Source organism: Scyliorhinus torazame, chromosome 13 (assembly GCF_047496885.1).
Source record: "Scyliorhinus torazame isolate Kashiwa2021f chromosome 13, sScyTor2.1, whole genome shotgun sequence".
NCBI lineage: Eukaryota > Metazoa > Chordata > Chondrichthyes > Carcharhiniformes > Scyliorhinidae > Scyliorhinus > Scyliorhinus torazame.
The window spans coordinates 57,380,924-57,392,193 of NC_092719.1; the positions used below are offsets into that span (position 1 = coordinate 57,380,924).

General features: G+C 42.2%; 1 protein-coding gene across 1 annotated transcript in view; it reads left to right on the plus strand.

Moving 5' to 3' along the window:
• The window catches only part of actr6 (actin related protein 6), a 69,150-nt gene extending 58,132 nt beyond the window's left edge, over window positions 1-11,018 (plus strand). Inside the window, exons 9-11 of the mRNA XM_072471581.1 lie at window positions 7,185-7,356; window positions 7,907-8,045; window positions 10,344-11,018. Coding sequence (XP_072327682.1) covers window positions 7,185-7,356; window positions 7,907-8,045; window positions 10,344-10,473 — 441 coding nt within the window. The 3' untranslated portion in view covers window positions 10,474-11,018. The remainder of the gene's footprint in view (window positions 1-7,184; window positions 7,357-7,906; window positions 8,046-10,343) is intronic.
• The last annotated feature ends 252 nt before the right edge of the window (window positions 11,019-11,270 follow it).

An 11,270-nucleotide genomic window follows, 5' to 3' on the forward strand; every position in this document is an offset into this window, starting at 1 on the left:
GCTTAGGGCATCCGCTCACAGATCCGCCTCTATCTCTTCCCCTAGCACGTCTTCCCACTTGCCCTTGAGCTCCTCCACCGGAGTTTCCTCCGATTCCAAAAGTTCCTGGTAGATATCTGATACCTTCCCCTCTCCCACCCATGTATTGGAGACCACTCTATCCTGTATCACACGTGGCGGCAGCAGCGGGAAGGCCGAAACCTGCCATCTCAAGAAGTCTCGTACATGCAGATACCTAAACCCATTCGGGATGAAGATGGGGAGGCACTGAAAGACGAACACAAACTGGGGAGAACCGTCATTTTCACTGTCTCTACCCTCCCCTCCAGTGATAGCGGGAGCATGTCCTATCTCTTAAAGTCCTCTTTCATTTGTTCTACGAGCCGGGATAGGTTTAACTTGTGCAGTGTCTCCCATTCCGGGGCCATCTGGATTCCCAGATATTGAAAGCTCCTTCCTACCATTTTAAACGGCAGCTCTCCCAGTCTCTTCTCCTGCCCTCTCACCTGTATCATGAACATCTCGCTTTCTCCCATGTTCAATTTATACCCAAATAAATTACCTAATTCCCCCCTAGGATCCGCATAACTTTCCCCATCACCTCCAACGGGTCAGAAATATACAAGAACAGATCATTCGTGTAAAGTGAGACATGGCCCCCCCCCCCCCCCCCCCCCCCCCCCGGACCAGTCCTTTCCAGTTCCTAGAGGCTCTTAACGCCATGGCCAGTGGCTCTATGGCCAGAGCAAACACTAGTGAGGAGAGGGGACACCCTTGTCTCGTCCCTCGGTGTAGTTTAAAATACCTCAGCCGGTTTGTACGCACTCGCTATTGGTGCCTGATCGAGCAACCGCGTCCGGTCAATGAAGCCCTCACCAAACCCAAACCTTCCCAGCACCTCCCACAGGAAATCCCACTCCACCTGATCAAAAGCCTTCTCAGCATCCATCGTGACCACCACTTTCATCTCCTCTCCTTCTGAGGGCATCATAATAACATTTAAAAGCCTTAGAACATTGGCCGTGTGTTGCCTGCCCGTTACAAATCCTATCTGGTGTTCCCCTATCACCCCGGGACGCAATCCTCCATCCTTGTGACCAATATCTTAGCCAGCAGTTTGGCGTCCACATTCAGTAGAGAAATTGGCCTGTATGACCCGCATTGCTCTGGATCCTTCTCCCGTTTCAGGATCAATGAAATTGAGGCCTGTGACATTGTTGGAGGGAGAGCTCTCTTCTCTCTTGCTTCATTAAATGTCCTCACCAGCAATGGGCTCAATATCTCCAAAAACTTCTTGTAGAATTCCACCGGGTAGCCGTCCGGCCCCGGGGCTTTGCCCGACTGCATGCCCTCCAGCCCCTCCATTATTTCCTCAATTTCAATTGAGGCTCCCAGCCCTTCCACCAGATCCTCATCCACTCTTGGGAACCTCAACTGACCCCAAAACTGCCTCATCCCCTCCACCCCAGCCAGGGGTTCCGACTCATATAATTTGCTGTAAAAGTCCTGAAACACCTCAGTCACCCCCACTGGATCCAGGACCGTGATCCCACCTCTACTCTTTACTCTCCCTATCTCCCTGGCCGGCTCCCTTTTTCTGAGCTGATGCGCTGTTCCATCGCCTTCCCGGTAGTCAACAGCCCAAACACCATCTGTAACCTCCGCCGCTCCCTCAGTAGCCCCACGTTTGGGGCCTCCGAGTATCTCCTGTCCACCTGGAGTATCTCCTCAACTAACCTACTCCTCTCAGCCCGTTCCACCTTTTCTCTGTGGGCCCGTATCGAGATTAATTCCCCTCTGACCACTGCCTTCAATGCTTCCCAGACCATCGCTGCAGAGACCTCCCCATATCATTTGTTTCCAGGTAGTTCTGGATGGACTTGTTCACCCATGGACACCCCCCCCCCCCCCCCCCCCCAAAACATCTGTTCCATAAACCCCTTCAATTCCTTTGCCGCGGCTGGCACCCTCCCTGTCCTAGATTTTGACTGTTAACCTGACTATGGGAGCAGGTTTTATGTGACTAAGTCTGGGATCTTGCCTAACACCCGCCTCATAAATTCCACATCGTCCCAATTCGGAGCATATACGTTCACAAGTACCACTTCTCTTCAGTTCTATACAACACCCTGATCTTAACTGCCTCCCCCACATACACAGGCAATGCATTCCAAATCCCAAACACTTCCTGCATTAAAAAAAGTTCCTGCGCTACTGCGAGTTCTTTTGCTCATCAACATAATTGGGGTCCTTTGGTTCTTCACCAGCGTTGACCATTTGCCACCAATGCCTCCTCAATATTCCTACCAAAATGTACCACTTGCACATCTCTGCATTAAAAATTTAATCTGACACATGTTTGCTCATTCTCCAGTCTATGTCCTCTTAATGTTTATCACCATTCTCCTCATATTTCTCAATGCTTCCATGCTTTTGTGCACACTTGATATTGTGCACCATACATCCAGTAATATAGATCACAAAAAGCAGTGGGTCTTGTACCAACCCCTGGGGACCCACATCATATACCTCCAGCTTTATAATCTTTATTATTGTCACAAGTAGGCTTACATTAACACTGCAGTGAAGTTACTGTGAAAATCCCCATGTCGCCACATTCAGGCGCCTGTTCGGGTACACGAGGGAGAATTCAGAATGTCCAATTCACCTAACAAGCATGTTTTTGGGGACTTGTGGGAGGAAACTGGAGCACCCGGAGGAAACTTACGCAGACACTGGGAGAATGTGCAGGCTTTGCATGGACAGTGACCCAAACAGAATTCGAACCTGGGACTCTGGTGCTGTGAAGCAACAGTGCTAACCACTGTGCTACCATGCCACTTGAAAATAAATATCAATTAGAGAACTTTGTTTCCTGCTTGAAGCCTTCTATTCAAGCATTGAAACTTGATCTTTTTGAGCTTGTGAATGCATAACATTTCCATGGTTACATAACAGACCTGGAACGGTGTTCAGTGGCAAGTCAGTTTTTTTTGTGGGCAAAGAGGAAGACTGTTTGATGTAAGATTATCTTTTATGATTATGCTCTGGGCTACGTCTCCAGGATGCAGTGCAGACTAGTAATCAAATACAAAGCCACTGTGCAATTTGCCCATCGTCAATCAGGATATCATTATGTTAAGTACTGGGTTTCCTTCAAGCCATTGCTTACAAATCCATCCCACAGCTGCAAAGTCCTATTTTGGGTTAATTTGAGAAATGGACCATCTGCTCTGATTGCCATTACTATGACAACTTTAGATGAGTGTTCCTATTACCTGAAATTGAGGAGTGTGCTTTTATATACCTTTTTAAAGATTTGAAATGTTAGATAAACCGCTACACCAGAATATTATTCAACCTTTATCTCTGACCAAGAAAATGTTTTTAATATTTCACATCTAAACATACGCGATGTTCCTTCTCGATTCCCTGTTCTCCCTGAAGCGCACAAGTTGCAAAACATATCTAGCTTCTCTCCTTGCCTGTTCCTCGAGTCAGCTGCTGGTAAATCTGCATGTGCAACTCAGCCATGTGAATCCTTTCATTTTTATCTTTCTCCTCTTATAATCAAGTAGGTTTACATTAATACTTCAATGAAGTTACTGTGAAAATATGGACCAATGGTATAGTCTGTCGTCAGCATTAACCTACCAAATGATGCAGCTGGGTTATGACACAACTGGGTGGCGAATCAAACATTTTAGCTTCTGTCCAACACCTCTAAGGACTACCTCTAGCCAGCAATTTAGTACCAGAGTTCATTCCTGTAATTAGCTTTCCTAAATACTTTACAAGTTAATTTTACATTGTTAAAATGTGTTATCTGTTAACCTAACTGGAAATGTCCTTTTATATAGTGTGACTTTTTTTTTCTTTCTTTTATACATTTAGAGTACACAATTAATTTTTTCCAATTAAGGGGCAATTTAGCGTGGCCAATCGACCTACCCTGCACATCTTTGGGTTGTGGGGTTGAAACCCATGCAGACACAGGGAGAATGTGCAAACTCCACACGGACAGTGACCCAGAACTGGGATCGAACCCGGGACCTTGACGCCGTGAGGTCACAGGGCTAACCCACTGCGCCACTATGCCGCCCCTATATAGTGTGACTTAACATGCAATCTGATATTCAGTTTTTTTTTTTTAAACACTAAATTACTACATTGCTGTGTTATTCTTGTGTTATTGTTATAGAAACTTAGAATTGCCCAATGTACTTGTTCTTAAAAAGACAGATGTGCTTTGTCACACTTCCCCACTTTCTGTCTGTAATCCTGTAAATGTTTCATCCGCAAGTACCCTCTTCCTTTTAAAATTATTTATGCAAGTAGTTTCCTACACCATTTTGGGTAGAAGTTTCAGATCCTGACAAATGAATTAAAATACTTCTCCTTTCCCCTCCAGATCCTTTGCCAATGATTTTAAATCCATGCACTCAGAAGGAATAGATTTTAATCTATCCACTCTCTCAAAATCTCTGATCTTGAAAACCTTAGATCACAGTCTCTGTTCCAAGGAAAACAGTCTTAACTTTCCCACCCACCCTCATAACTAAAGTTTCTCTTTGCTGGTATTAACCTCCTGCACCCTTTCAAATAGCCTTTCTGTCTTCCCTGAAGTGCGGTGCCCAGAATTGCCCTCATTACTCCTTACCGAGGCCGAACCACTGATTTATAAAGTTCTAGCATGATCTCTTTGCTTTTAGATTCGATTCCTTTATTTATAAACCCAAGTATTGCATTTTTTAAAAATCACTTTATCAACTCGCTCTGCCATCTTTCAGGATTAGTTTACATGGATATAGGGTTCTCTCTGCTCATCTGCACTTTTCAAAGTTGTGCTATGTATAATATGCTGTCTTTTCATGTTCCTTCCAAAGTGCATTATTTCACAGTTCTCCACATTAAACTCCACCTGCCATGTGTCTGCCCATTTTACCATTCTGTCTGTCGCCCCGAAGCCTCCAACTCTCCTCATCACTGTCTACTGTTTAGGCAAATATAGAATTATCTGTAGATATTGATAATGCTGCTTCCTACACCCAAGTTTAATTTGTTTATAGAAATTGAAAAGAGTAATGGATCCCAAACTGATACGCCTTGGGAAACACTACTGCCCTTTTCTTCCTGCTACTAAGCCAATTTCATAACCATACCACCTCTTTCCCCTTAATCTCACGGTCTTCCATCTTCTTAGTAAGCCTCCTGTGAGATATCTTGCTGAACGCATAGACATGAACCATCTGCAGCAACAGCTTGATCAACTTACTACTTTGGCACATCAAAGGATTCCATCATGTTAACTGGACACAATCTGCCTTTAACAACTCCACATAGGCAGCACGGTAGCATTGTGGATAGCACAATTGCTTCACAGCTCCAGGGTCCCAGGTTCGATTCAAGCTTGGATCACTGTCTGTGCGGAGTCTGCACATCCTCCCCGTGTGTGCGTGGGTTTCCTCCGGGCGCTCCGGTTTCCACCCACAGTCCAAAGATGTGCAGGTTAGGTGGATTGGCCATGATAAATTGCCCTTATTGTCCAAAATTGCCCTTAGTGATGAGTGGGGTTACTGTGTTCTGGGGATAGGGTGGAGGTGTTGACCTTGGGTGGGGTGCTCTTTCCAAGAGCCTTGCAGACTTGATGGGCCGAATGGCCTCCTACACTGTAAATTCTATGAAATAGGCTGTCGTCAATTAACACAAGCCTTTCTAAATGAAAGCTGATTTTGTCACCATAATGGTTTCCATTAACTTGAGTTCCTTGGTGCATATCTCTCTTCCATCTTTAATAATGGTATAACATTGGCAACTCTCTGGCACAACACCTGTAACCAACCAGATTGAATTAACCAGTGCCTCTGCTATTTATAGCTTTGCTGTTGTCAGCAACCTCAGACGCATTCTACCTGGGTCAGGATACTTCTTTTTAAAATTTAGAATACCCAATTAATTTTTTTCCAATTCAGGGGCAATTTAGCGTGGTCAATCCACCTACCCAGCACATTTTTGGGTTGTGGGGGCGAAACCCGCGCAAACACGGGGAGAATGTGAAAACTGCACACGGACAGTGACCCTGGGTCAGGATACTTATGAACTTTTAGTAATGCTAATCTTTTTAGTATGTTTCCTCTATCTATTGTTATCCTGTACATAATTTCCATATTCTCTTTAAGAGTAACCTTCATATAACCCACTTGGCTTGTGAAGACAGATGTAAAGTGCTCATTTAATACTTTTCCCCTGACCTCTATCTCCAAATCAAAACTTCTCTTTGGCATCTTAATAGGCCCAACCTTTTCCTCAGCTAACCGTTCACATTTTAAATGCACATTCAATGTTTTCTGTTCAATTTAATTATGCCAACTAATCTTTTCTCATTACAACTATTGAGCCCCTATGACAAAGGTATTTCTATTATTTTTCCATTGTACACAGTTAAATCTCCTTGCGTGTCTGGGATTTGATTCTAATTCTATTCCTCAAAGTACTACCTGTCTCTTCCTCCTACCCTGTCTGGTCACCCATTTTGTCACCTTCATCCTCTATAGTAGTGGGGTAACCGCCTCATGGAACATATGTTTGTGGAAACTCTCAAACTCCCAGCTGTACTACAGTGACTCCAGCCACTTCTGAAACTTGGAGGTTGAGGTCAAACAACTGGGAGCACTTCCTGGACTCATGGTTATTGAAACACAAAGTCTTGCAACGGGATATGTGAATTACATTGGACTCTCCACATAGAACAGGGTGTGCGCATGCAATGGGACAATTTAATAAAACAAACAAATGCTTACCCACAAATCTACTCCTACTGAGGATACCTTTTTTTGAATTACTTTACATATTACATTTCAGCTCCAGCTCTGACTTTTTTTTATTGTTCTGACTGACTTTCTGCCTCAGGTACTCCCTCTTTTATCTGTTATTCTCTCATGTTGCTTCCCCTCATACTTGCTCTCTTCACGCCCACTTAAGTCCATTTCTTAATTCAAATTGTTGAAGTAAAACACTTAAAAACAGAATAGTGCTAGTATTCAGTTACTGAACATATTCAAATTTGTATTTAGCTGTTGGTATTTAGTCTGCATAATGATCTTGGGGCAACAGGAGATTCTTCCCCCCCCCCCCCACCCCAGAATTTCTCAATTGGTTTCATCTGATATTTTTTTCTAATTTAGCCTCTGGAAGAAATGGTTTTTAATGGAAAATACAAGACAAGTGAACAGATTCTGCGCCTGACTAATGAGAGATTTGCCGTTCCCGAAATCCTCTTTCACCCTTCTGACATTGGTATTCAGGAGATGGGAATACCAGAAGCAATTGTTCATTCTGTGCAAAGTTTACCTGAAGGTAAGGAACTTCAGAAATTGAAACCAAGTTTAATCTGTTTTGCATTTATTATTGCTCGAGGCCTAATCTACATTCAGGCAACAGCAAAAACTGCTCATGTTTAGAAAATACCTTTTATTATAGTAAAACACCACAAGATCCTATGCAGGAGAACTATCAACATTTGATGCTGAGTCACCTAAGGAGATCTTAGGATTGGACCTGGTCAAAGAGGTAGATTTTAAGACTGGTCTTAAAAGAGGACAGAGAGGTGAAGATGTTTAAGGAGGGAATTCCAGGGCTTGGGGCCTTGGGCAGTTGAAGACATAACCAACAATGGTGAAGTGATGAACATTGCAGATGAGTAGGAGGGCAGAATTGGAGAAGTATCAAGATCTGAGAGTTGGCATGATTTGAGAACAAAGATGACATTTTAAAATTGGAGAGAAGTCTTTTGATGTGCCCATCCATTGGCATCATAATTAATATTTTAATATTTTTGCAAGCTGTCTACATGAACATGCTCAAATCCAACATTTTAAAATTAAACCTGATTTTTTTTTTAAACCAGAGATGCACCCACATTTCTTTAAGAACATCATCCTGACTGGTGGCAACAGCCTCTTACCCGGATTCCGAGATCGTGTTTACGCTGATGTCCGATCTCTTACTCCATGTGATTATGATGTTTCTGTTTTGCTGCCTGAAAAGTAAGTTTTATCACTGAGATGGTTATTTCAAAAATATAATTTTAAACCTTGAAACTGTATTTTAAATAAATGTTCCCTTTGTACTTTTTCACACGTTCATACTATGCATTCTGTATTCCAATCAATGGGTACGCAGTTACTTTAAATTGCCCTACATTGGACAATATGCTGATTTTATTTTCTGATAATCAGATGTTGTGCATCTGGGTGTCTGAGAGTTTCCACAAACATAAATATTCCATGAGATGGTTACCCCACTGCTATAGAAGATGAAGGAGGTGATAAAATGAATGACCGGGCAGGAGGAATTACCACTGAATTGAGGTTATTGCATCACAGTCGCGTCATGCAGGGAGATTGCCTTTCAACGAATGCGGAGAGAATGGGCTGATTCTGACACAATAATAAAATGGAAATTAAAACTTCATCTTTATAAACTACAGCACATGCCGCACAGAAATATATGAAGGTGATTTCAAGGCTATAATAATGCTATGATTATCAAGCCTATTTAGCAGTATTTGTATGTTCCTGATGTACAGGTCAGTATAAAAAAGGGCATTAGCAGAAATATCTAGGATGGGATTGTTAATGCTGAGTTTATGAGTTAGCTGCCAACTTTACATTTTCAAATTGAATGCGCATGCACAACTAGTTGCTTGCCTGATTTGGTGCCCTAGCTTGCGTCTATCCACTACATCCACAGTAGGTCTTTTACTGCCTACCTTTCCCTCTGCGGATGCTTTCCTGCAGCTTTGCTCTAATGACTGAGTGTCTGAAGCAGGGGCATTCTACCATTGAGTAGTACTAATGAAAACAATATAGCGTTTCGCTCATGGAGGTTACTGTTTCTACTGGGCTAATGCGTGGTCAATTCCAGCGCCACTTGAACTGGAGTCTCCACTCAAGTGAAATTAGATGCGTTTTTGAAATACCTGAGGATCTTGGCTGAGCCCAATAACTGCAGTCACCAGGTTTGTAAATTTAACACACAAATAACTTTGCATTATTTAACAGTGATATAATTAGACTCAAAAATGTAATGGGTTACCTAATACCCCACACCCAACATCCCCCTGTTCCAACTCACTCATATATACATGCACACAGACAACATGGAGAGAAAGGATGATGGAGAGAGAAGAAAAAATAATGATTAACTAGAAAGGATAAAAGATCTCCAATGCACTATGATGGTTTTCAGTTCAGGAGTTTTGCTTTGATGCCTCTTCCTTCTAAGCTTAAATGGGTTTTCTCTGGCAAGGCTGTCTACTTTCTTTGCAGATTCAAGATCATTTTAAGAATATACGAAAGATCGCTGGTTTTAAGACAATAAAGCAGTCCCTTCAGCAGAGAGAGGGAAAGCTCTTTCTTTGTTCAAGGTCCAATCACTTCTGCCCCACTCTCTCAGAAGCCTCTTGCAGGAACCAATCACTGATTTTTGTCAGCCAGAATACTGTCCCTGGCCAATGCACAGGTTGCCAGTTGCCAATCAAACAGACCTCCTTCAGAACCGGTTCCTAAGATCTACTCTGCGCTGAAGAGTCTGGTCTCTCCAAACATAAATCCTGGGAACACAAAATCCTGATAAGCAGGCTGCTTCAGCTTGGGTGTTCTACTTAAAAGCACATCCGGAGGGCAGCACAGTGGCGCAGTGAGTAGCACTGCTGCTTCGCGGCGCCGAGGTCCCACGTTCGATCCCGGTTCTGGGTCACTGTCCATGTGGAGTTTGCACATTCTCCCCGTATTTGCGTGGGTTTTGCCCCAACAACCCAAAGATATGCAGGACAGGTGGATTGGGCACGCTAAATTGCCCCTTAATTAGAAAAAATGAATTGGGTTCTCTAAAAATGTTTTTTTTAAAAGATGAAAAAGGCACATCCTGATTATGGGTCCACGGACCAAAGTAATAAAAATAAAATAAAGTAAACGGAAACAAGGAAATACACATGAAGGACACTTACAACTGTAAGAGCGAGTGCACTGGAGGAAAGGAAAAGAGTTTCTCGGGGATCTGATGTGGAAATCAGGAAATGTGTTGGGAAATGTAGGCAAGGGAGGAGAGAATATAATGGTGATCTCATTTGTTACAGTCCACAGGAAGATATTTACACCATTATAGTGCAAAACGCAATGCATCTCTAGCACTAAAATAAATTAGTTAAATTCTTGATGTGGGGATTCCCCCTTTGTGAAATATGCAACTTTATTAATTTGTTTTGTTTTGCCGTGAAAACGGGATCTTTACTGTATTTATATCTTTAATGAAGCAATTACACTGATTTTTCTTCCTTGCAGCCCGATCACGCACTCATGGGAAGGTGGAAGACTGCTTTCTGAAAGCTCTGATTTCATGGACTTGGTTGTTACCAAAGATGATTATGAAGAAAATGGGCACTGTATCTGTGAAGAAAAATTTGATATCTGAAATCTTTGTAAAACTATTTAAATTAGGAAAAATGGTTAATTTAAAGAAATGATACTGCAGATTGCACTAGTGACACTACTTGAATTGAGAAAAGGGGTATCGCTTAAAGATGCTGAAGTTATGAACTATGATAATGAATCAGCATGACTGCCTTAACAATGGTATGTGATCATCTGTCTCAATCATTCATGTTGCAAGTTACTCCCGTTGGTCTTGTCAAAGGCAAACCTGTAGTTCTGTTATTTATTTCGAAAACTGAACTGTGAAGAGGAGAAAGAAAGACCACTGGTGAAGACTTCCTGTGTGCATTTTGTGTAGACAAATCATAATTGCTTAAAAGACTGTGTTTATGATATGCACAATACAAGAAGGAAACTTCTGCCTTGAGTATTGGATATTTAAAGAATCTTTGAATGTTCATTTTGGCCAACTACTCTTTTGGATTTCTAAATGCTGTATTATAACATTCTGTTTTTGAAAATTTATGGACACTTATCGGTTTTAATAAAAACATGTAGCATCATGAATGAACATTTAATACTTAATGCTGCATTACGTTTTTGTGCAAATGTAGCTATTCTACCATTTTTAAGTTTAATTCTAATTTTATCTGTTCATGAATATCCTGTGATACTGCTCACATTAGATAGAATGTATTCATAAGGACAGGAACATTAGAATTTTACAGTGCCGAAGGGGACCATTTAGCCCATCGAGTCTGCACTGGCCCTTGGAAAGAGCACCCTACTTAAACCCACTCCTCCACCCTATCCCTGTAACCCAGTAACCCCACTTAA